Below are 27,264 nucleotides of genomic sequence, written 5' to 3'. Positions count from 1 at the left end.
AAATAATAGATAATATATCCCCTGGAGGACAACACTCCCCTTTTCTTGCTTTCTGGTGAAAGTTGGGGTGGAAGTTGAGCACAGCAAGAGTGATGAGACCACTCACTCAAGCCCTTCTGTGGTGTTGATGGGATGTACAGTTTCTTAAGGAAGAGTTATATTGTTGTGGCTAAACCTTAAGGATTGATGTATGTAGACATAGAGTTCCTTTTATGTTAGGACAGAAAAGATACTAACTGAATGACACATCTTTGATTATCTGTTTGCATTATTGTTAAAAGGTATTAGAGGAGTAACTTTAGATGACTGAATTTTGAACAGTCATGATTTACAGCCTGGATTAGGTAGTAAATATTTTCAGCTTTGTTGGCCATACGATCTCTGTGGTAACTACCACTCTCTTGTAGCTTGAAAGTCAGAGGACAGTATGTAAATGAATGAATGTGGCTGCATTCCAGTAAACTCTATGGACACTAAAACTTGATTTTTATATAATTTTCACATGCTATGAAATTACATTCTCCTTTAGATTCTCTCCCCCACCCAATTAAAAAATGTAAAAACCTTTCTAAGTTTATGGGATATACAAAAATAGATGGTGGGCTGGATTTGCCAGCCTCTACTTTAGAAGATTGAATAATAACATGGAAAATATTCATAATATATTGAGTGGGAGAAAAAAGCAGGTTACAAAACAGTATCTATAGTGTAATCACATTTGTGTAAAAAAGCAATCGTCAGCATACAGATAGCACTAGAAGAGATATCACAATATTAATTGTGGTTCCCCGTTGATGATTAGATTATGGGTAAATTTAAACTTCTACACTGTGTTCATTTGCATTTTCTGAGTTTTGTACCCTGAATACTTATTATGTTGTTTTTAAAAATAAACATTCTTATAGCAGAAAAAAGTTATTTAAAAACTGACAGAGAATCTACATTTTCAGCAAAATTGGGTAATTTATTGTTAATTTGTTTGATACAATCTGTCTTGTTTACCCTCTGCTTCATTTTTAGCCAACAAGTCCCAAATTTGGAAAAGCTGACTCATATGAAAAACTGGAAAAACTAGGGGAAGGATCTTATGCTACAGTATACAAAGGGAAAAGCAAGTAAGTTCATTAATTTTTGAATATTTCATGTGTAAAATATACCCACTCTCTCAGTACTAAGTAATAGTATATTTAAAGAATTTTTATTTAACATACAATAGATTTTCCTTCCTCAGGTTTTCTGTCATTATTGTTGTTGTCATTGTTTACCAAGTGTAAAATTCAGTAGAATTGTTTTTTTCTGCGAGCAGTTTTGCAGACTTGTCCAATTTATCTTTTCTGTCCTACCTCTCCCTCAACTTTGTTTTTTATTTCTCTCTTTGGAGTTGGAACCCTCAAATGAGAATTCATTTCCAGGTGAATGATGTGATTAATTTCTCATGGAGGTTTAGCATTTGCTTAAGAATAAGGGTACTGATTTTACAAAGCCAAATGTATTGACCATTCTTGGTGTCTTTTTAAATTGAGCTTTTACTCCATCTTTCAGAAGTCACTTAATTAAACAGACTATAAACACTGTGTTTCTTCCTGTCTGCTTTGGCATCAAGGGGCATATGTTTTCACTTAGAGAAACAACTCTTCCCTTCTTTGTCCTCTTCCCTGCATACTATCCTGGGGTCAAGGCACAGATTTCGATTCCTAAGAAGCTGGTCCTCATGTGTTTCTGATAGGCCTCCTTCGTCTCCCTTAATTGATTAAGAGCACTAAGTTATTGTATTTGGTGGCATGTAGAAACTTTTAATACTCTTTCTGAAATAAGTACAGTAGACAAAAGCCTTATTTTACCTTAGTAACAGTACCAAAGAATGTTGAAAACAAATTTCTAAACTATCCTTGTTGTTGTCTCTTTTAAGTCATTATAAAAGATGTGAAATTCTGATTAATTACTTAGCAATAATTGAATTACTAAGCTAAGTAATTAGATAAAGAGATATACAAGAAAATTCTCTGAAGGATCATTCTAAACATATAATTGGAATTTTTGACTTTGCACTTATTTGGATGATCTTTGGCTTTTCTGGAATATAGTCTTATACCTTTCTTCATGGTTTTCAAGTTAAGAAGATGAAGCAATATTCCTGATAAAGGAAGATATGTAAGGAAATTAAGAAATATTGTAAGTCAAAAATTGTGTGTTAATTTTGAGATCTTAAACATTTGCAAAAAAAGGTCTTTTAAAAAATTTGAATAAGAAATATAAATATGATGGGGATTGGAAAAAAGAACAAAATCTTTGAGGGCTGTTAATGACTTCACTATGTCTCTGGATCATTACGGAACTTCATGGTAATGGCCTAAATGGTTGAATTAATTTCAGTGGTAGGTGTGACCCACATTTTTGTACTTTTTCTTAAGGAAATGTTAAGTACTCTACTATATAAAAATTACTTGTACCTTTAATGTTAATAAGGTGAAGATAACTACACTGGATTAAGCAATTACTTTGTATAAAATGTGGTATATTCATTGTCTCATTGACTCCGTGCAGCATTCTGTAAGATAGGCCCTATTATTATCATCTCTGTTGGACCAGGCATCTTGGTGCTTAGAGAATTTTAGTCACCTGTCCAAGTCCATACAGGTTATTAGTCACAAAGCTTGTTTTGGCTCCTGTCTTTCTGGTTTGAAGCCGTCTTTTCCTAACCATTGTATATACTGCTTCCACCGTATAAGGACTTCCTTGGAAAGACTTGGTTGGTCCTTGTTGAGTCTTCCAGATGGTTCTCCCAGATGCTCTGACTTGTTTAACTGTGAATCAAACAGAAGCAAACATACTATTTCGTTAAAAGGAAATAAACCTGTCACTTTGAAGTGCCTTCCCACCAAAGATGTGCTCAACTGATTTCCAAATTCAAGTTAGTAACTCTATTAAATGCTGAACTTTAAGATTTGATGGCAAAATCTTGAGAGAGAGTTCAAAAATTCTTCATTTACTATGCCTGAATAAAAGAAAGACTGCCTTTAAGTACTTGTGATCTTTGAGAAGGATAGTTCTGGACATTTAAAACTTCTCACTCTAGCAGGTCTCAATGTGTCTTGGCAGCTTTCTCAAGTAGTTTCAAGCCTGCTGGTCACATGTACTATTTAATTTCCTCCAGCTGGAGATGAAAGCCATTGACCACTCACCTGCTTTAGGAGATGACAGGCTGCCTGTGCTTATTTGCTTTATGGTGGCAAGGTCAGGCCAAAGAACAACAGTTACGTGCCATCTAGCAACATCTGAGAGCCAAGTTTGTTTGGTGTGTTGCCTGAAGCCCTACATAATTTAAAGAGTCAACTCAGTGTTGGGATCCTTGTTCCAGTACTCCTCATCACTCTCCCATAGCTGTCTGCATCTCTGCCTCCATCTGTAAACATTATCTTTAGCATCTTTCCCAAGAGCAGCTATCGTTACCTTGAAATAAAGTTGCCCGGCATTTGTAGAGATACCGCTGATATTTGGCTTCTTAGCATTTTACATACATGTGTTTTGATTTACAGGCGTCAAGGTTGGATTTTGCCATAAATCTCTTTGTATTAGTTTGCCAGGATTTTGAAATGAAGTACAGACTGGTTGGCTTCAACAACAAAATTTTATCATTTCATAGTTCTGGAGGCCAGATCTAAGATCAAAGTGTTGGCAGAATTGGTTCCTTCTGAGGGTTGGTCCTGGAAGGGAGAATCTGTTCCATGTCTCTCTCCTGGCTTCTGTGGCATGCTGGCATCTTTGGCATTCCTGGCTCCTAAATACATCACCCTGATCTCTGCCTTCATGTTCACATGGTGTTCTTTCTCTGTGTATCTGTCTCTACGTCCAAATTTCCCCTTTTTATAAGAACACTAGTCATTTTGGATTAGGGCCCACTGTAATGATCTCATTTTAACTTGATTTTTCCTGTAAAGACCCTATTTCCAAATACGGTCACATCCAGAGATGTGAGGGGTTGACTCTCAATATATCTCTTGGAGGACACAATTAAATCCATAACACTCATTAATTTCAAACCTCAGTAATTTGGCATTGTGTTCATGACTATGTTCTCTTCCTACTTATGGTATGTGCAAATCATCTTTTATTTCATGGTTCAAATAATATAAGCAAAGGATATCTCCTCACCCCCTGCCCCCCCATGAAAAGATTTATGTAATTGTTGACTTTGATACAGTTGCTATTAGCCATTGTTTAGAAACTTGAGGAGAAATAGAAAGCTTTTCATTACTCTTGAGTTCTTATGAGTTTCTTATTCTTATAGGGAGAAGCTGACCGGAGTTCCTGTAGTGTAGCCCCCTTGGTAGTGAGCTTGGCTGTGTAGAATGTGGCTGGTTAACTGTGACCATATTAACATACAACACTCACAAATAAGTTTTCTTACTAAAAAAAAAAAGAAGCTTTGAACTTCCAACATTTTTATAAATGAGTAGAGTTTCGTTTTGTTTTCAAACCAGTGTTCTCCAGCTTCCTAATATTTTCTTTGTGCATGTATGTGTTTATATTTGGGGAAGGGAGGCAGTTTATCACCACTCTGATTACCAGTCTTTATCCTGGTTTGATTCCCTGATAATGTTCTCTTTTCTAAATCCCTGTAACGTGTAATATAGGATAAAAAAAATGCATTGCCTAATACTTTGCATTTTCAAACATGTGGCATTTAAAAATGTCTTTAATTCAACACCTTGAAATCATCTTTTCAGTTTCTCAAGGACTTTGTACAGTAAGAGACTGGTTAACATTTTTTGAGCTTATTCAACTAACGATGAGTGTTTGTCATGTTGTTTTTATGCCATTTCTATGCGGTAGGTGAAAAAGAGGGAACTTAGATATGGATTCTGCCCTCAGGAAACATAATGATCTTGAAGGGAAATGGTCCATATACGTACATAACTCTGCATGAGTTAGAATGTCGTGTCTCTGTATAAGCTAGAATGCAGTAAGAAAGGCCCAGTAAAATAGTGTGGAGTTTCTAAAGGAAGGAGAGAGGATGATGTTAACTAAAGCATTTTAAATATGTTCTCACCAGTGATGACTGATTGATTTAAAAGACCATGAGGCTGTAAATTCAAGCTTCCCTCATCACTGTGTATATTTTTGGAACCTGGTCCTCCAAGAACATATAATGAAATTTTCACTCTTTGTTACCAGATTCTTCACAAAATCTGTTAACGCCCAAGGGCTTTAAAGTAAAAGCAAGCTGATTTATTTTAATTATTGTGCAAATTTTGATTAAGCAGAAGTGTTATGTTTGAATGTTAAGGTGGAGTTGGTGTTAAGCACTATAATTGGGAAGGCTTGGGGGGTTGTTTATGTGGCAGCACCTACAAATGCCTGGCTGTTGCAGGTAAGAGCTGTGAGCACCAGCCACCTCAACTCCCAAACATGTGGGAGCCACATGTCCCTTAGCACACTAGGATCTGCTGGTGGAGCACACCTGAGTCCTCCCCACATGCCTTCGTTTTCCCGGGTTTCCGCACCCTGCCATCAGTGGTGAGAAGCCATAAACTTTTACTCTTGCCTGGGACAGACTCCTCTCTTTTCCTTCCTACTTTATCCAGGGGAGACATGAAGCTGTAGCTGCTTACTTTTGATTTTCTCATACTTCTGGTGTCATTTAGAGAAAGAAAAACCGTGCTCTTGGTTCCACCTCTGGAATTAGAGTATTGGACTAATGCAGACTAAGTCATCCCCCAGATGACCCTGATTTCTGGTCCCCTTTTCTGCTTATCTTCAGTTTCTGTTGAGGTGAAGATGCCAAGGCCTTACTCCTGCGGGAGCCTGGTAAACCAAGAAGCCAGCCCACACTGGTTTGTGCCAGCTGTAAATTGTTATCTCAGAGGTCACTAAGAACAACGGAGGAATTTGCTCACTTTATGTAACATGAGATTGATGTGATTGAAAATGCCAGTCTTCTTTTAGCATTTCATTCTGCCAATTTGTGCTGAATAATTGAACTTGAATTAAACGACCTCATAAATTGAGAGACTATGCCAAACCAAGACTGAACTATACTAAATACATTTCAAAGAGCTCTTCAAAGCCCCAGGAGAAATGGGGAAAAGAAATGCTGTTAATTAAAACAAGCAGTAGCAAGAAGAAAGGCAGCGACCGTTAAGCACCTTTTCGGAATAGGTGAGATTAAAGAGGTGGCTCTTACTGCTGGCCCTGAAGGTCAGCTCCACTGAAACACTATCAGAAGGAGTTTGAAGAATTCTAAAAGTCACACTTACCCAGATGGAAAACTCTGGACTCTGGGTTCACTGACGTTTCAATCTTAAGTGTTGACACCTGGACTGGCATGCTGACTGCCAGTGTCCTGAGAGGTTATCTGCCTACAAACGGGAACTCTGTACAAAAAGGAGGCAAGTCTGATTACATTTTACAGGCTTTGCTGCACTCTCTGTTTTTCATTAGGTGTGCTTGGATTTCTTTTAGACTTTGGATCCATAGGCTTGTCATCACAGCTCACTTCAAAGATCAAGCCTGCAACCACACTGTTAGTCACAGGGTATGAAAATGGCATCATACAATGATAACACAATCAGTGTTAGCTTTGTAATTGAATGCACACATACAGCATTACAGCATGCAACAAGAGAAACTGGATTAAAGACAAAGAGCTAATGGGATGAATGGAATTTGCTCCGTGTGATTTTCAGATCTGGTGCTCCTTGTGTGTAAGATGAAAGTTGGAAAAGTAGAGTTTTTATCCTTACCTAGTCTAAGAAGGATAATAGCCCACCCACCAACATCTGCTAATTTTATTTTCAAAAACCTTGAAAGCTATTCATATTGCAAATGCAGCCCTGACTTCCTTTAGAGGAAGAGTGCAAGGCATCAGAGGCTGGTTCATGGGTACAGCTGGTTTCATTTACCTTGCAGCAGATAAACAGACAATGCCTAATCTTTTTGACCAAAGTGACAGTGAAGATATTGTTTAAGTAAGAAGCCTGATTTCAATTATTAGACCAAACTTTACAGGAATAACTTTCCTATTAGACAATGTTTTAATGTTGGCCTCTGTTAGCCATATTTATTATCAGGATTCTTTGATCCTTTAATTGAAAGACTGTCAAAATAATCAGTGATATTTGCTGTCTTTAAAGTTGTGGTCCAGCTGGTGAAAATGGAGGCATTCTTTGGAGAGTGGAGGACTTTTTTGAAAGAGTTAGTATAGAAATTTCCAATTAGCATAATTCCAGGGCTCCTAGAATCTCTTTCTCATAGTTCAGCCTAAGTGGTTTTTGAGGAACACTAGGAGGAAGACATGATGGTAAGACTGGTTTAGGTTTAAAGCAAACCTACATTCCTGAGTTGCTTCATTATTATTGTCATTCTTTTAGTTTAAACCAGGATAAATTTACTGATATCTGGAGACATTTCTGGTTTCATAACTCGGGGAGCAGTAGGTGTTCCTGGAATCTAGATGCCAGAGATGTTGTGAAATATCATACAAATGAACAGGACAGTCTCCCTCAGTAGAGAATTATTTCACCCAAACTGTCAGTAGTGTGAAAATTGAGAAGCACTGGTGTAGACAAGGAATGCATAGAGGCAGTGCCTATTTAAAAGATCTTTTTCCTTCAGAGATATTTACTAAGCCCTCACTGTTTTCCGTGTACTGGGCCAGGCAAAGAATATGTAATGGTCGACAAAACCGAGTTTCTCTTTCTGTGGACCATGTCATCTAGTGGGGAAGGCAAAAATTAATCAAGAAATTTTAAGATCCATTGTAATTTTAAATTGCATAAAGGAAAAGAGAGCTATGAGAAAGAATTAGGACAGAGAGTGGTAGGTTATATATGTTTGTGTGAGAGAGAGGGGCAAGCAGTGAGTATATCTTGGATGGCTGGACAGTGGAAGCCTTGCTGAAATGGGGACACTTAGATCTGAAGGAGGAGATGTGGCCTACCAAGTAAAGAGCAGGGACAAGAGTATTTCAGGCCACACCCTGAGAGGAGCTTGGTGTCTTCTGCAGACTCAGAAAGCCCCATGTGACTGGGAGTTTGGGGGAAATTGGTATGAACTGAGTTTTGAGAAGCAGGTAAGGCCTTGAGTATCGTCTTAGGAATGTTCTGCTTATATATGACTGCAGAATGAACCACTCCCAAACTCAGAGAGGTCAAACAACAACTGTCGTCTATTTTGCTCATGAATCCACATTTGGAAGGGTTGGGCAGGAAGAGTGTGTTTCTGCCCCATATAGTATCAGCTTGACTGGGATGTGAGGGATCCATTTGCCAATGTGGTCTCACATGGCTGGCAAATTGGTGCTGGCTTCTTCACACAGCTTGGGCTTTCTAATAGCATGGTGACTGGATTCTCAGAGCGAACATCTCAAGACATAGAGTATGGGACTGCTGGCTTCAGGTCCAACATGTGAAGAGCTTGGAAGTTGTTGCTCCCATCCTAATAAAGAGAAAAAGCTAGGCGAAATGAAAACCAATTGCTTTTCTTCAGTTCATCAGAGAATGGCGATCACAAGGCAAATCACCATACTAAACTCTGGAGACACAGACACATCCAGATAGACACAGTCAGAATCTCCTTACCTGGAGTAAAAGCTACTGGGGCCATAAACTGGCGGGACACGTAAATGGTAATTTTGATGAATTACTGGAGACTGAGTTTGGACACAGTTAGTGTGAGAGAGAAAACTCATGGGGGCCACAGTCTTAGGAAGGGCCCCACATTTTCTTGGACTTTGCCTCCAGGAACCTCACAAGGCTCTCACAGTGAAAATCATGGAAAGATCCCCTTGTGGCTCTAGCAGAGGAGGGGGAAGATTAATCCTTATAAAATACAGCCAGAGTATTCTCCATCACAAAAGCCTACTCTGCAGGGGTAAATCAGTGCTAGAGCCTTATTCCAGCTGGCGGATGGGAGTTTCTCCCATTCAGCTCTCTCTAGCCTGACTGTGGGTAAACCATGGTTAATAATAGTTAGGGCCTCAAGGAAATAGATTGGAAACACTGCAGTCAGGGAAAGAAATAGGAGTTTAAGGGAGAAAAAGCTGTATCACAGGAGAAACACTTGTGTAGGTCACATCTCCAAGATGCAGAACCACTAAAATAACTTAGGTTTACTCAGAAGATTTTAGAATATTCATATTCTCTCATACTTTACCACCAATCCATCAGGGCTCCAGTGTAATGAGAGTGGATTCCAGCTGAGAGAGTTGCAAGACACAGATTGACTATGAGGTGGAGTACCAAGGGAAGCCTGACGTCAAGAGGAGACAAGAACAGGAACACAAGAATAATTTAAATTGTAGCCAGATTAACATAAATCCTTATGTTTGACTTTGAACAAAAAATTACAAGACACTACGAAAGAAGAGAAAAAAATGCAGCCTGGAAAACAGTCATCACAGACTCAGATATAACACAGAGATTGGTGTTACCAAAGAGGGAATTTAAAGTAACAGTGATTAATATGTTAAGGGCTCTAACAGAAAAAAATAGACAACATGCAAGAAAAGATAGGTAATGTAAATAGAGAAATGAGAACTCTAAAAAAGAATCAAAAGAAGATGAAAATGAAATGCTAGAAAATCAAAAGAAAAAGCTGAAGATGAAAAACTGTAACAGAAATGAAAGATACTTTGATGTGCTCATTAGTAGACTCAACATTGCTGAAGAAAGAATCAGTGAGCTTGAATACAGGTCAGTAGAAACTTCCCAAATTGAAATGCAAAGGAGAAAAAACATACAGAACATCTGAGAACTGGGAAATAATATCAAAAAGTATAACATACATGTAATTGGAATACCGGCAGAGGAAAGAGAGAATGGAGCAGAAGTATTTGAAGTAATAATGGCAGAAACTTTCCAAAATTTTAATAGACACCAAACAACAGATCCATGAAGCTGAGAGCATACCAAGTAGGCTATATATATGGTGTATGTATGTATGTGTGTGTGTGTGTGTGTGTGTGTGTGTGTGTGTGTATATACATAGAGAGAGAGAGTCATTTCTTGGAACCTTCAGGGGATTGGTTCCAGGACCAGAGAGCTTGTAGAATTTTCAATCAAGGTTGGTTGAACTTGAAGTTGTTGAACCCATGGATACAGAGGGCTGATGCTGTGTGTGTGTGTGTGTGTGTGTGTGTGTGTGTCTGTGTCTGTGTCTGTGTCTGTGTCTGTGTCTGTGTATGTATGCATGATGTATATGTACTTGTGTGTATATATGTATATATGCAAAACCCAAAAAACAAACAAACCCCTGCAGTTTGGTATCATATTCAAATTACAGACATACAGAGACAAAGAAAATCTTGAATGAAGCTAGAGGAAAAAATACTTTACCTATAGAGGAGCAAGGATAAAAATTACATCAGACTTCTTATCAGAAACCTGCATGCGAGAAGAGAGTGGAGCGACATACTTAAAGAAAATACTGAAAAAATTCATCAACCTAGAATTCTGTATCCAATAAGTATCTTTCAAAAAGGTCAAGGAGAAATAAAAACTTTCTCAAACAAAAACTGAGGGAATTCATTGCTGGTAGACTTGTCCTGTAAAAAAAATGTTTAAAAAGTTCTTCAGGCAAAAGTAAAATGATACAGATCAGTAACGTGAATCTATATAAAGAAGAGTGTCAGAGAAGGAATAAACAAAATTAAAATAAAGTCTTTCATTTTTCTTCATAGTTGATCTGAAAGTGAACTGCTTATTTAAACCAATAATGGTAGCGATGTACTGAGTGATTATAACATATAGAGTAAAATGAGTGACAGCAATATCACAAGGGGTGGATGGTTGAAATTGAGAATGCTCTGTTATAAGGTACCTGTGCTACGTTACAGTGTTATTTGAAAGTAGACTTAGGTTAGTTAGAAATGTATTGTGTAACTCACAGATAACCACTACAAAATTTTTAAAAATTATTTTTGATTCACTAAGAGGATATAAAATGGAATCATATAAAATGCTCAATTAAAATCAGAGGGGGGAGAAAAAGAAGAGGAGAGAAGACAAATACAATGAATAGAAAATAGTTACAAACAGGATAGATATTAATACACTTATATGAAAATCAATTAGAATGTAATTGGTCTAAATACACCAATTAAAAGACAGAGATTGTCAGAGTGGATAAAAAACGACTCAACTATATGTTGTTTACCTAAAACATACCTTTAATATAAAGGGCCTTATGTACTGGCTTGCCTAGAACAATCCTGGTTTATGTTTGTTGTCTTTGTGGAATTATTAATAGTGCTTCTTTTTTTACTAATTAATTGTTTTTACTATTTAATGTCCCCATTTGGATGATAAACTGTATGATCACTGTCCTTTTATACTGCTTTATTCTTCTAGAAACTTGATAAAACATTTTGCCAAAAAATGAAATTTGATTAAAATATTTTATTGTAAACTCCAGTTGAGGATTTAGAAGCATTAATTGCAGTGAACCTTTGGGAGCTTTTTTGAGTTTTTTTGTGATTGTCATTGAACCTCTAATGCAGATTTGTCAATTAATTTAAGAAGTTTCATGGCTGGTTAATGAGTTTTAGGTACAGCACATGCTCTTGGACAGCAAAGTATGGAAACTGGACTTAACGATTTTTGTGAAATAGTGGCTAATCAGTCTAAAATTCAAAAGACTTTACACAGATCCCTTACTACTCATGACATAAATAATAGGCTCAGAGTAATTCAAGGTAGGGGAAATAATGGAAATTCAAAACATGAGTTAATGAGTAAGTTAGGCCTTGGGTGAAATCAGGAGCTTTTAGAGCTCCAAGCTGGTAGATTGTCATGCCACATAAGTTTTAGTCAGATGCTTGCAGTCTATTTAGCACTGATGCATACAAAAGGAGGCTGCTATATCATTAGGAGCAATTATAATAATGGAGAGATGGCATGTACTTGAAAATTTAGAACTACAAATTGTACAGAGTCATCAAGTGCAGAACTGGATCGTAGACACTGTTGATTTGGGGTGATTTTTAAGGAATACGAGATCTAGAAGGCCAGGATGAAAAGGGAAGGCTTTGGAAAAAAGGAGTAGGGCTTGATCTGATTCTATCCCTAAGTATGCTTGGTCGCCCTGGAAGTTCAACTTCAGGCTTTCCTTTGTTGCCCCATCATGATGAACTGAAGAGTGATATCCACCTCTGTCACTAGAATCTGAAAATGGAAACAATAATACGAACTCGGTGGCTTTTATGCAGAAAAATATCCGAGCTCAGAAAAGTCTCAGACAGAAAGGAGATTATTTTAAAGATCTCAGGCATGAGACATTTTTCATGCTTAACGGTTGTTTCCAAGCAGATATGCACACCCTTCCTTCTAGGATTGAAGGAAACAGACATGTATTTCCCTGTATAAACAAATTCTTTGAAAATGAAAAGATAATGCTGTCTCTAGTTCAAAATGGTCTCCTTGGGATTGCTGTTTGTAACTATCTCTGTTTTCAGGGATTTAAATCAGTGATCCTACGGATCCAGCAGCATTGACTGAGCTGAGGGAAAAATGGTAAACACTAGGAACTTTGGTTAACAGTTGAAAGCCCCGTTGTAACTCAACAGAGAGTAAGATAGATGTCATTCCTAATTGGCCTGATGGGTGAGATAAGAGTGAATTCTGAAGCAGTTTAGCAGGCAGCACAGGTACCGACAGACAAAAAAGTCCCCTGAGGAAGCAGAAAAGGAACCAGAGGCTTTTGTTGTGTGTCTGATCAAACCTCTTAGGAGAGAGAAGAGGGAAATGGAAATACCGGGAAACCAAATAAATGTTACAAACGAGGCCAATTGGGGATCCCAGAGGAAGCTGCATTCCTAATGAGAAGGCAATGGACTAAGTTAAGCAGAGCGACACTTTTTTTTTTTTTTTCAATTCATGTCCTGGGAAAAGTTTTAATGTTTAAACTCTGGAGAAGTTGAGTGCACCTGGGACTGTGCCCAAAGTAAAGCATGGAGGGTTATTAAATTAAAGTAGACTATACCACATCTCTGAGTGGCATAGAAGAGATGAAATAATAGAACACCAATAGTTAGAACGTTAGACAAAGGAAGAACCAAAGTATACGAGAGGGATTGCCCAGAGGGAGAGCAAGAAAACCAGCCAAGCACCAGGGAAGGAAGAGTTATGGAAAAGATTGGATGATGGTGCAAATATTCAGCAAGTCAAATTAGATAGTCCTGAAAGAATCCGTTACATTTGCAATTAGGGAGGTTTTTTTCATAACTATGTATAGGGGAACTGGTGGGGACAGAGACTAAATTGCTTTGGATTGAAGAGAGAAAGGGGAAAAATGGAGGCTGAAATGCAAGTTATTCTTTTGAGGAGTGAGGTAGGGAAGGAGAGGAGAATAAGAAGAAAGGGTAAAAATAGTAGTGTTTTTTTTTTTTTGGCTTTAAATTGAATGGGAAGGAATTGAGTATGAGTATAGACGATAACAAAGGAGTCAGTGAGAAAGGAGAGAGAAAATGATTAAGGAAACACTTAAAATGTATTCTTGATGAAGAAATTTGAGGAGCTCTGTTTCCTCTGTCTCTTGAACTTTATTCCATATGTCCCTGATAAATGGTCTCCCCTTTCTTCTTCTGATAAGACATAGATCTGAAATAGTTGCTTTTATTGCCAACTTCATCTCATTTAGGACTTAGACCTACGAGAACATTTTCCTTCTTAGATATCTCATCTTTTTATTTATTATTGAATTTACTATGTAACACATTGATTTCTCTTCTCAGCCAATTTTTCCTCATTGATACTATTGTAATTTTTAAATAACATCTATTTTTGTGAATCTTTTCTCTCTCAGTGCTTTCTCTTTGTAATTAGGCTCATGAAATAAGGATGGTATTTATTGAACAACTGGGTTAAGGTTCATTTTCTCACCTATGAAAATAGTGCTTATAATGGATTTGATTTCACATAGCTGTGACGAATACATGTGAATGACTCCATTTGGAGTGTTTAGAACCATGTCTCTCATGTTAAATGAATGTCAATTATTGGTTTTTTCTTTATTTCTTTTAATAATCCTAGAAAAGCTTTGAAATGAGATTATTTCCCTCATTTTACAGATACAGAAACCGAGGCCCATAAAGTTTGAGTAACTTGTCCACGATCATACAGCTAAGTGTGTGTGCAGAGGTTCAGGATTCAGACCCATTCAGTCCAACTCCACAGCTGAATTCTTAATTTTTACCTCCTTTTATTTTTTGGGGGGAAATTTTGCAGTCCGCTCTCAAACTCTATGCTTACTCTACGCTTCATTAATGATTAACTCTAGGTGTTCATAGCCAGTTTTCCCCGTGATTCTCACATCTCCTCTCTGTTCCGGTGTTGTAATTTCCCTTTAGTCACGTATCATCCACGTTCTCCACTATTGTGGGCAACTCCACAGTGACATCATAGCTGTTTTCCCCCTTATTTCTCCCAAGTGATTTGTGGCTTTCCATAGAGTAGATGCCTGCGTGAAATAAAACACTCACTGCTCTCTTTTCTTTTTCTATTGGATGCACTTAATTTGGACAAGGTTTCCATTCTGTTGCTGCCTTCTCATTGTGGACTTTGGCCCTGGATTTGATGGCACCCATTTCACTTACTACTTTTTTTTCTTTTCTTTTTTTTTTTTTTGTCCTATTCATATGGCAAACATAACTTCTGATCTGCCAGGACCTTTACAACCCCTTTATCCTTCTCATAAATAATGTTGGGACTACTATTCTAGTAAGAATTGTACATTACCAAAATAAAATTCTTTCACGTAGGTTTTTGAGTAAATCAGAAACTCAGCACCCTTCAACCCTCACTTAAAGTATATTCTGAGCAGTAGCTGTGAATGTAGTTAAGCATTCAAAATTGAATTGAGGAGAAAATGATTCTCTCTGTTATGTCCTTTGAAAGTCTTGCTAAATTTTCATGGTCCTTGTTCTTGTTTTTAGTCACTTCATTAAGTGAGTTTTTGTCTAAGCAGGTACATTTATATTGTTTGTATGTGTTTATTCATGCAAACTTTCCGATGGCTTGATTAAATTGTAAATCATTTTTGTGATGGTTGATGTGATCTGAACTAATTTACCATTGACCCGTCTGTTAAAAAAGAGGCTTGTTTAATTAATAAGACCTGGAGAGAACAATTGTAGTTAAGGTTATTTGGTCTAATAAACATGGTTCTGTGGATGATGCTTCATCACAAATGCAATTATGGAAGCTGACATAAGACCTCTTATGTAGAGACAGTGTCAGTAGCTGCTTAGTAATCAGCCTGTATAATTATATTTTTCCTTTCTACTTGTCAAAAACTTTCCCTTTTATTTTATATATATATACGTGTAACATATGAATAGACATATTTCTATATATGTGTATATATGAAAAAGAAAACACAAAGAGGTAGCAGGGATTGTCTTTGAAAGTTAGAGAAAGTAGAATTGACAAGTTGAAAGATGGGTGTAAATGTATACCCCTGAGTAGTCACATTGCTGCACTGAAAACCTGGTGTCTCAACTTCTCATCTGTCACTTTCTTACTGTACTTCAGAGTTGGAGCCATTCCATCTATCCGAAATGAGTAGATCTCTCTGGTTTTTCAAATCTCCTGTATAATTCAGTCATACTTTCTCCTTAGTCACTCAGAATGGGTGAATATGCTATAAGCATAATGATTGGATGCTCATTTGATACATGATTAATCATGTTCTCTCAACTTTCTGAAGTTCATAATCTGAATCCAGTTGACTAATTAGTGGTCTGGATTTTTAACATCATGGTTAAAAGAAAGAATATAAGAGATATATTTTTCTTCAAGCATTTGTGTATTTAAAAAAAAAAGAAACAAGGAAAGGTAATCCTATGTTATAACCAGACAAAGTTGTTTATCTACCATGGATACAGGACATAAGTTTTATAGTGTCCATTTTTATTGTAATTTTTATATAGCTTCATTCCATTTTTTTTTAACAAGAAAGAGTAAAAATCTTAGAAAAGAGGAAAATGGTAGACAATTACTAAGTCAATAAATATCTGCAGATGTTTGACAGAAAGATTTAGATATACGTATATAGTTTTCTAATTTACAGATACACTATTTTAAAAAACTCATTATCATCATTATCAGGTATCAGAGTACACTAGCTAAAGTCACATTCATTTTCTGGGCTAGGATTTGTAAATAAGGTGCTGTTGTGGAAGAATTCCTCAACTGGATGACTGCTGATGATTTCCCATCTGCTGCAGTTGGAAAAGAGTCATGGCAGTTGTATTCATCCCTCATTTTAGGTGAAAACCCAGCAGGTAGTTAATTGCTCTTAAGTATATGTTGCCCCTGAAGTCAGGGACTTTACTTCTCTTGCGCTTATCTTGAACTTAAATGAAAATCATATTGGAAAGCTTTCTATTAATGACTGAGAAGATTGACACACACAAAGGAGAGACAGTTAGGAAAGCTGAGCCTAGGGATTTCTTAGTTAAAGAAATTGTTTTATCAGGGACAGCTGATGTAACCTGTCCTATCTGTAGCTGTTTACTGGTTTAGTCCTTGTTTGAGACAGACCTCATTCCTTCAGGCATGCAGTATTATTGAAGCCAGACTCCACAAAAGCCATAAAACACAGTTCCTCCTCAAAGTAGCTAAATTATGTCATCTCACTGAGTGGAAGTTAGATTTCTTATTAGAACTTTGGTGGCCAAGCTTTAACATTACTGAATTGTCTCTTAAGACCTTGTCAGTTTTCCCTACTTTGCTGCACTAAACCTGGGAAACCAGATTGCTCTGTAGAAAGAGGATGCTAATGTCCTGTTTGATGGTGATAAACACACATGTTATTGCTTGGACAGCCCTGGAAGTAATTTAATTGCGTTTAACAAATTGTATATTCAGCTTTCTTTGTCATTACAATAAAGATTTGCCACCAGATATTTTATAGTTATGTCTGTATGTGTAATTACAGTATTTAAATCTAGGAAATTTATAAATATTTAGTGTGTTTTAATTTATATTTATAAATATGTTTATTTTATAGTCTTTTAATCTATATTTGTATCATGGAGGTATATGTAGTAGATTTAGTAAAAGTCTACTTTAGTAGACTTTAGTAAGCTCAGTTAATTTACCTTTATTTTTTAGGAATAAAAATATATATTTAACTTCAAAAGAACATTGTTGATATATTAGCTTTTGCTTCATTCAAGCTGTACCCTAAAAAGATGTAGCAGGTAATGAAAATACTGGTGTTTAACAAGATCAAGTATCTAATTACTTTACTGGATCAATTTTGTAGTGGACCTGGCATCAAAATCTCTTTCGAGTCTGCTTTTCTCTCCCTATGGCCTACTGCTCCCCTGGTTTTTACTCTCTGTTCTTTAAATGAGCCTCCCCCCTGTCCCTTCTGCAGCTTTGTTTGTGATAGACCCTTCCATGCATGTGCCTTGACTCTCAATTTTACATATCCACGTCCTATCCCATCTTCAAGTCCCACTCATACTGTGAAACTTTCCTGGCTTCTGACAAGACACTGTCTTTGACTAAACTTCAGTTATATTCCTCTAAGTCCTCTTCTTGACTCGGCCTTGACTTTGCCACCCCCTCCCCCCATCCCCAATCCTGTCCTTGCCAGGCCTGCATAGCTCAGTTTTAGTAAGAATCCTGCTAAGTCAATTTATAGGAAATCCTCCCACCTTTGATACCTGATTGCTTAATCTGCCTTCAGCAGGAATCTTGTTAGATCAGTTTATCAAGAATCCGCCCTACTCTTGATGTCTCCTCTTAGTACTTTTCCACCCACCAGTGAACCTCTAACCTGCTCCCTGACTATAAATTTCCACTTGTTCTTGTTATACTCAGAGTTGAGCCCTATCTCATTCTCCACTATTGTAATAGTCTTGAATAAAATTGTACTGTTTTAACAAATGTCAGAATAATTTCTTCTTTTTCACGGTTCATTTACTGCCTTGTTAGAGTCCCCTTTACCTCCTCACATGTATGTAACGTATTCTCTTACGTGTATACCTTATTCTTCACCAGCTGTTACAATGCTATTAATAGTTGCTTAATACACGTTAATTATGTAATGATTGGGGAAAATGTTTAGGAATACTCTGATCAGGCTCTTTAAGTGTGAGAAGACTTTAACATGTGGCCCTTGGGAGTAGAGATTTGTAGTCAGAACATATGAAGTTCTTTCTTCAACTACACATTTGATTACATGGGTCTCAGTTCTTCTGGGTCTAGGATCATGTATCTGGGTTCAAAGCATAAAATCTGCTAGAATGTCTATCCTGGAGATGTTTTGAGTGCTGTTTCCTATCATTGGGTTGAAGTACCCCTGGAAGACTGAACTCCAGCCAGGCCAGCTCAGAGGAGCTGTGCCCCATAGGTCCTTCCGCTATGCAACTGTCAGTCCTAAACACTGTGTGCCCAGTCAGGCCTCTGTTGCTTAGCTAGCAGGATTGCTGTCACCGATAAATCAAAATACAGGAGTCATGAGATTTTATGAAAGAAAGGAGTACTTGGGACAGTTTTTTCAAAAAGGAAAGTTTGAGCTTGTTTGAACTTGAGTCTTCTTGGGTTCTTATTTCAGTCCATCCAGTAAAAGAATATATTGTTAAACCACAGTAAAAAAAAGTGAATGACCAAATAAGGTCGGATAGCATTAAAAAAATAATCTACACGTAGGAAAAAAAGTCTAGAAGATGCATTGCATATGTTGAAGAATTTACCTCTGAAGAGTGGGATTATTATTGATATAAACAATATTTTTTCTGTATTTTCCAACTACTCTGCCGTAAACATGCATTACTTTTGTAATTAGGGTAAGACTTATTAAGGCCATTCTAAAAGATACTGATTTATTTCGAGGTTGGTGAAACATTATTAGAAACCACAAAGAATAATGACATTTCTATGAGAGTAAGTAATCATAAGTGTCTTAAAAAAAATACTGGTGTAAGGTGAGTGCCTCTGTCGAATGAAGGAGGAGTATGAGGGTGTGGACCATACACCTTTCTTCCGCAGTTCACACCCTAATTATTGCTACCCCACAGAGAATTTATGAGTATGGGTAGTGAAGTCCAATCTCCTACGTCCAAGTTATGAAGCTGCTGCTTCAAGTTGTGTGATTGAGAACTGTGCCTTGGTTTCTTTATAAGGTGGAGATAGCAATAATGTCTCCCATACAGAGGTGCTATAGGGATCAAATTAGTGTAAATAAAGTCCTTGTCCCAGGGTCTGCCACACCGTAGGTGCCTTAACAATAGGGGTATTTAACATGAGTTCTGTTTTTGAGTTTAAGACAACTATCTTGATTTTAACCTTCCTAGCTGTGTATAAAGTCATTTCATTCCAAATCTGGCTGGCTGGTTTATACTCTGGCTGTATTGCTAGGGTTTGGAAGTAATACTAGCATAGATCTTATCATACAAAATACATATAATTTTTTATAAAGGTCTTTCTTTATGTAATCAGCTCTTTAGTAATGTGTGAATTAATTTAAACCCTGATCTTCAACATGTGTAGGTAAGTTTTTTTGTTGTTTTTTTTTTCAGGAGGGGAGGTAATTAGGTTGGTTTGTTTGTGTGTTAATTGGATTTAGAATTGAACCCAAGACCCTGTGCATGCTAAGCATGCACTCTGCCACTTGAACTATACCCTCCCCAACATGTGTAAGTAGATTTTTTTTTGACTTGATAGTTAATTGAATTATTTTTCACTTTGCACTCTACTTGTCCATAAAACAGTTCACTTTAGTGTCACTTTTATTTTTAGGAGGATAGTCTTTCAGATTTAGGTAATTCATCCAACCCTTTTTGTCATAAAAGACTTAAATCTAACTAGATACATTTGGCTTTGCTTGATTTTTTTAAATTTCATTTGAAAGATATTTAACAATGACATATTTTCTGTAATTATGAAAGTACATTTTAATTGGAGCAAACAAAAATCACTCATAATGCTCTTGACTTGATGTAGATTTTCTAGTCCTTTAACTAAGCTATTATGTATTTATAATAATTTTCTTTGTGGGTTCTTCATGGGCCTTTGCAGCCAAAAAAAAAAAAAAAGAAAACACTTGCTGGCTATCCTGTTTGTAACATAAACCCAAGGTACGGTGTATGGTGTATTGTGGGATGTGTGTGTGTGTGTGTGTGTGTCTGTCTCTCTGTCTTCATTAGACTGGGAGAATGGGTTTAGAATAGTCTGAACTCTGAATACCCCTGCCTTGATGGCTCTCCTGGGCTGCTTTAATTGTTTTATCCGGCTGTTCCAAACTTCACTTAATTTCATAAGATTGTTTGAATGGAGATGCCAGATCTTTGTGGTTAACACTACTTGGCAGGGAGTATTTGGGGACACCCCAGAGCCTCTTGGTGACTCAGTGACGTGTTTTTTGGTGCATCTCATTTAACTTCTTTGGAGATGCTTTCTTCCTGAGAGTGGAAGCTTGATCTCTTTCTCAGGATGCTGAATAAGTATGTCTCCACTAGAGGAAGGGGAACATTTACGACTCTGCTAGAGAAATGGGAACATCATGCTTTAAACATACCTCAGAACCAGGAAACTTGAAATTCTGTAAGGGTGAGCATCAAGCTTTATCGTCTTTTCTTCAATACCAGCTCATGTAATGGCTCACTGTGATTGTAATGCTGTAGTTATTAGACTTTTTAAAAAGAAACTTATGAATGTGTGGATTTCTTTAGATGTAGTACAAGGTATAGTATGGAGTACAAATTAGTCACCAAATAATAGGTAATCCAAGGTAGGGGAAAATTATCATTAAGATGTATTTCCATTTATTTTTTGCTTTTTTAAATCATTTTTTTTATGGGAGAAAAAAGTTACTGAAAATAAAAATCTATTTGAAGTGGCAACTTGACCTCAGAAGAAGAAAATTTGATTTCTCTAGAAATGTAAAATGCAGTCTTTCCAAAGATCTCAGTAATATGTTTCCCCAGACAAGTATGCTTGAAGGTGAGACTAGAGAAAAATGAAACAAAATCAAAAAACCCTACTTCTTTTTTCTTTCTTTACCTTCACAACATCCCTTAATTCTTAGTTTTCAGCACATATGAATGCATATGGGTGTTGTATGTTCAGGGATACGGATTGTTGTATGTACATTGCAGATAAAAATTTATAGAACTAATTAACAAAGTAATCTTCAAGTCTCTCTATGTGTGAAAAATTAGTCTCTAAAAACTCCTTAAAATGAACTACATTTTACTTTTTGTGAAGCCCTCCCATCTCATCAGATAAATATAGTCCTTCTCTAGTAATTTCAGGAGTAGTGTAACTGTCTTTCTGGGCATCTTTTCCATGCTTTGTGCTTTCTCTTGATTAGTTAGCAATTCTTCCATTCCTTGTTACTTTTTTTTTTTTTTTTTAAAGAAACCCACCTTTCATCACGGTGCATTTTAGTTGCTTGATACTGTTTTATTTCTTCTTTGGCTGGTAATCTCCTCAAGGGCTGTATACATGTGACTTTTGTTCTCCCAAGAATGGTCCCTTACCCCCGGAGATATCACAGAAGAATACCAAGAAGTGTACAATCTATTGCCCTAAAACACTTGAAGGTTAATGTATCAACATAGATGATAAGTGCCTCTCAAAAGCAAACAAACATCAGACCAGATAACCACAATTCGATCCAACTCTGTGAGGGAAGGAGAGGAAGCATCAGAAACTTAGGAAAAGCTCAGGTTTGAAGTTTACACACAAAAGATGCTGTTGGCACATACTAACTAATACATATAAAATAAACAGGTTTATACTGTATAGCACAGGGAACCATATTCAATATCTTGTAACCTATGGTGAAAAAGAATATGAGAACAAATGTATGTATGTTGCTATGTGACTGAAGTATTGTGCTGTACACCAGAAATTGACACAACATTGTAAACTGACTGTACTTCAATAAAAATAAAAATTAAAAAAGTTGCTATTGAGGTAGAAACAAGTACAATCATTCACCTGTTTTGCTTATATCATTGCTACCAAGGAGAGTCAACTTCTAGCACCAAAGTGCAGAGCAAACATAGGAATGAATTAAATTATTATATGCCTTAGGAAGTTTGCTGGTACTATGCTGTTTCATAGAATTTTAAAGAAATTAGAAGTTGAGATTGTCCCATCACTGTCAGCCATGTTTGAGGAACTATGAAAAATTGGAGAGGCATTAGCAGCTTTGAGATGTCCAAATGTTCACAGAAAAAGATGAATTTTGTGAACCAGAGCCAAGGGAAATACTGTAACTGTCCCTTGAATGCCCTTCTCATTCCCACTCCTCCAGGAGAAAACTTTAGGACAGATTATCATTCACATGATTTCTGAATAAATAAAAATGGAAAGCAAAATGGTAATGCAGGAGTTCATAAAGAATTATGTCAAACCCAAATAACCTTACTTCCTTTTTCTGATGAGATTGTTAAGCTAAGGGACTAGCAGAACACTGTAGATGTTGGGTATCTGCTTGTTTTTCAAACATAGGTAAATATTTCCAATTATGTTCTGACAGGTAGGAGAGTGATAGGTGGTTGAGTGATATGCTATTGCTGGTGGTGGATTTAAAACTGGCTGGTAAGAGTGATAGGGGTTCTAGGACCTCTTTTACATGGTAAAAGGTTGACTCATTGCTCACCACTGAGCTTCATGAACTGTGTGCGTGATGCAAATTTTCCAGGACAGTCTAGTGTAGAGGCAGAAGGTTAGGGCATTGGTCTGGGACAGAGCGGGCCACAGAGAGGAAGGACTGAATTAGAGAGTTTGAGAAGAGAAGGGAGGAAGGGAGAGAGAGAAAGAGAAAGAGAAGACAATGAAGCCAGTTCCTCCCAAAAGTGGATGGTTTGGGTGTCAAGAGTGTGATTCAAAAGCATTGCCCTGGACCTTATCCTGTTCAGTGTTTTCATTGTTGTGGCCAGTGCTCGTCAAAAACAAGAATGGAATTTAAAGCAGACATGAGAGGCATGAGCAGTTGGTTGCTGTTGACAAGTTGTTTTATTAGGGATATCAGACTCCCAAAATCATCTTTAAAAAGTGAATTATTAGGCATAGGGCAAGTTAGAGATGATGTGATTGCGGGGCCCATGAAGAAAACTCAGGGGTTTCATCGTTGGCAAGATCCACGAGTTTACAGTATTTTGTGACTATCACAGCTGAATACATGCTTAGGCCAAATGAGTGTAAGTTTGGTTTCCGGCATGGGTCAGGGTGCTGTCCCCGTCCACTCAGACTCATCAGACCACATCTGGTAGGGTGTACACCCTGGCAGCCCCATCTCCAAAGGGATTAATCAGGTGAGAATTTGCCACAAGCTTGCAATTAAGACTCTGAGTGCCCTCAAAATAGTTGAAAAATTTTGAATGTTTATTGAGACAAAGGAGACTGCAGTGTTGGAGAGAGCAGACAAAGAAGAGAGGCAATGGGAAGTTGATGTCAGAACTCTGAAGGCTTAACACAGTGGCTCTCAACCCTGGTTACACTTGAGAATCACCCAGGAAGTTTTTAAACATATGGATGCTAGTAAACGTGCACAGAGGGAAGACCATGTGAAGACACAGGGAGAAGATGTCTATCTACAAACCAAGGAGAGAGCCTTCAGCAGAACCAAAACCTTGATCTTGAATTTTAGCTTCCAAAATTGTGAGAAACAAATTTCTGTTGTTTCAAACAAACAAACAAACAAAAGAAACCAACAAAAAAAACCCCAAAATGGATGCTAGAAACCCACCCCGTATCAATTAAATCAGGGGTGGGGCCAGGCATTGATATATTTTAAAGCTCTCTAGTTGATTCTAAAACGTAGCCAGGGTTGAGAACGTGTACCTTAGTCTTCTGTGCAGGTGCAGAGGCTGGCCCCAGCTCTCTCCAGGCCTTGTCTAAGGCACGCAGGGGCAGCTACGCTGAGCAGCAGCCAGAGCGGCAGCCCCGATTCCACCTGCTTCCAAGAGGAGGTTGGGATGGAATCTCCTCTGCCTCACACCGCTGTTTACCACAGACACTACCCATGGTGTAAAACTCCCTGATTATCTGCTGTCTCTCAAACCTCACTGCATACTTCTCACTGCCTCTCTTACCTGTCCCTTTCCCCTGTCCTTCAGGCTCTTTTCATGTTGTCTAGATTTAGAATATTATTCTCTGCTCAGCAAACTCTTACATGATACCTCTTTCTGAGTGTTTGCTTTACTCCTGCTATGACAGAATACTGGTTCACTCTTGAGTTTATTACTTCCCTTGAAGTCCTCCAAATGACTCACAAATTTTTATGTCTAGCCTAGGTTTTTGTACTGAGATCCAGACCCATAAATGCTAATGCTTTCACTTGCTGACAAAGATCCTCCCAAATAGGACTGTTGGTTCCTTCTGTCTGAGTCTCCTTTTCTTTAGTTTCCCTTGACTCGGTACATGTACCCGCATCCACCCAGACACTGAAGTCAGGGCATTCAGAGTCATCCTTTGCCACATGCCCAGTGCCCAATCCAGTTTATCCTAACAGCCTGTTGATTCTGTCTTCAGAATACTGTTTTCCTTTTTCCCGTTGCTCTACCAATACTCTGATTCTTTGTAGCCACCATCTTTCTTTCCCAGGGACCAAGGCAGTAGCTTCTTCACTTCCCTCCCTGCTCCCACTGTTGTTCACTAGACCATAGTGAGGGAGCTGCAGACACGTAATTTAATCACGTTATCCCTTTTCTTCAGATTCCCCAGTGGCTTTTTAGCAACCCCTTCTGTGGCCCTTAAGGACGTCCATGACCTGACTCTCCTGTCCGTTTCTCCATGTCCCCCAACCCCACCTGCCACTGGCCAACAAGCTCCAGCCACTCTTCCTTTCTTGTATTTTTGTTTAACATTTTGTGTTCTCTGCCTTTGGGCTTTTGTACAGGCTGTTCCATCTGCCTGGAATGTTCTTTGCTTACTATTTTATATTTTTTGTTTCATCTGAAATGTCATATTTTCAGAGAATCTTTCCCTAACTGTCTAATATAAAATAGGTTCTTTATCTTTTTTTATGATACGCTGTGGTTTTCGTTCATCATATTTATCCCAATTTGTGATAGGTATTTTTTTTTTAATTGTTAAAGAACTTATTATGGAAAATTAGTAGAGGCCAGATTTATGATAAATCCCCATGATCCCATTACCTAGTTTCCAACATGGGCAACCAGCGTCTAACCTTGTTTTATCTATATTTGTTCCTCCCAATTATTATTTTTTTAACATTTTTTATTGATTTATAATCATTTTACAATATTGTGTCAAATTCCAGTGTTCAGCACAATTTTTCAGTTATACATGAACATATATATATTCATTGTCACATTTTTTTCTCTGTGAGCTACCATAAGAACTTGTGTATATTTCCCTGTGCTATACAGTATAATCTTGTTATTCTACAATTTTGAAATCCCAGTCTATCCCTTCCCATCCCAGCCTGCTTGGCAACCACAAGTTTGTATTCTATGTCTATGAGTATATTTCTGTTTTGTATTTATGCTTTGTTTTCTTTTTTTTTAGATTCCACATATGAGCAATCTCATATGGTATTTTTCTTTCTCTTTCTGGCTTACTTAGAATGACATTCTCCAGGAGCATCCATGTTGAGGCAAATGGCGTTATGTTGTCAGTTTTTATGGCTGAGTAGTATTCCGTTGTATAAATATACCACATCTTCTTTATCCATTCATCTGTTGATGGACATTTAGACTGTCTCCATGTCTTGGCTATTGTAAATAGTGCTGCTATGAGCATTGGGGTGCAGGTGTCATCCTGAAGTAGGGTTCCTTCTGGATATATGCCCAGGAGCGGGATTCCTGGGTCAGACGGTAAGTCTATTCCTAGTCTTTTGAGGAATCTCCATACTGTTTTCCACAGTGTCTGCACCAAACTGCATTCCCACCAGCAGTGTAGGAGGGTTCCCCTTTCTCCACAGCCTCTTCAACATTTGTCATTTGTGGATTTTTAAATGATGGCCATTCAGACTGGTATGAGGTGATACCGCATTGTAGTTTTGATTTGAATTTCTCTGATAGTTAGTGATATTGAGCATTTTTTCATGTGCCTATTGATCATTTGTATGTCTTCCTTGGAGAATTGCTTGTTTAGGTCTTTTGCCCATTTTTGGATTGGGTTGTTTGGTTGTTTCTTATTGAGTCATATGAGCTGCTTATATATTCTGGAGATCAAGCCTTTGTCTGTTTCATTTGCAAAAATTTTCTCCCATTCCATAGGTTGTCTTTTTGTTTTACTTATGGTTTCCGTTGCTGTGCAGAAGCTTGTAAGTTTTGTTAGGTCCCATTTGTTTATTCTTGCTTTTATTTCTATTGCTTGAGTAGACTGTTCTAGGAGAACATTTTTGAGATGTATGTGAGATAATGTTGACCTCTGTTTTCTTCTAGGAGGTTTATTGTATCTTGTATTACGTTTAAGTCTTTGATCCATTTTGAGTTTATTTTTGTGTATGGTGTAAGGGAGTGTTCTAGCTTCATTGATTTACATGCTGCTGTCTGGTTTTCCCAACACCATTTGCTGAAGAGACTGTCTTTATTCCATTGTATATTCTTGCCTCCTTTGTCGAAGATGAGTTGACCAAAAGTTTGTGGGTTCATTTCTGGGCTCTCTATTCTGTTCCATATGTCTGTTTTTGTACCAATACCATGCTGTCTTGATGACTGTAGCTCTATAGTATTGTCTGAAGTCTGGGAGAGTTATTCCTCCAGCCTCTTTCTCTTCAGTAATGCTTTGGCAATTCTAGGTCTTTGATGGTTCCATATAAATTTTATTATGATTTGTTCTAGTTCTGTGAAATATGTCCTGGGTAATTTGTTAGGGATTGCATTAAATCTGTAGATTGCCTTGGGCAGTGTGACCATTTTAACAATATTGATTCTTCAATCCAAGAGCATGGGGTATCTTTCCATTTTTTAAAGTCTTCTTTAATTTCCTTCATCAATGGTTTATAGTTTTCTGTGTATAATTCTTTCTCCTCCTTGGTTAGATTTATTCCTAGGTATTTTATTACTTTGGGTGCTATTTTAAAGGGGATTGTTTCTTTACTTTTTTTTTCTGTTGACTCATCATTAGTGTAAAGAAATGCAACTGATTTTTGAACATTAATCTTCTAACCTGCTACCTTGCTGAATTCTTCGTTTTTGTGTGGACTTTTAAGCATTTTCTACATATAGTAACATGTCAGCATATAGTGACACTTTTGCCTCTTCTTTTCCAATTTGGATCCCTTTTATTTCTCTCTCTTAGGCCTGATTGCTGTGGCTTGGACTTCCAAGAC

General features: G+C 37.4%; 1 protein-coding gene across 7 annotated transcripts in view; it reads left to right on the top strand.

Annotated features, from left to right (window-relative positions):
- CDK14 (cyclin dependent kinase 14) overlaps positions 1-27,264 on the top strand; it is a 556,073-nt gene that overhangs the window by 202,879 nt on the left and 325,930 nt on the right. For all 7 annotated transcript variants that reach the window (XR_004321561.1, XM_032484028.1, XM_032484029.1 and 4 more), the window contains one exon: positions 1,021-1,115. Coding sequence is in view for 6 of the 7 variants with exons in the window: in XM_032484028.1 (XP_032339919.1) it covers positions 1,021-1,115 (95 nt within the window). In the remaining variant the exon portion in view is untranslated. The remainder of the gene's footprint in view (positions 1-1,020; positions 1,116-27,264) is intronic.

Source organism: Camelus ferus, chromosome 7 (genome assembly GCF_009834535.1).
Source record: "Camelus ferus isolate YT-003-E chromosome 7, BCGSAC_Cfer_1.0, whole genome shotgun sequence".
Classification (NCBI taxonomy): Eukaryota; Metazoa; Chordata; class Mammalia; order Artiodactyla; family Camelidae; genus Camelus; species Camelus ferus.
Note: the sequence above shows the minus strand (reverse complement) of the source record. Positions and strands in the feature narration are given on the sequence as shown.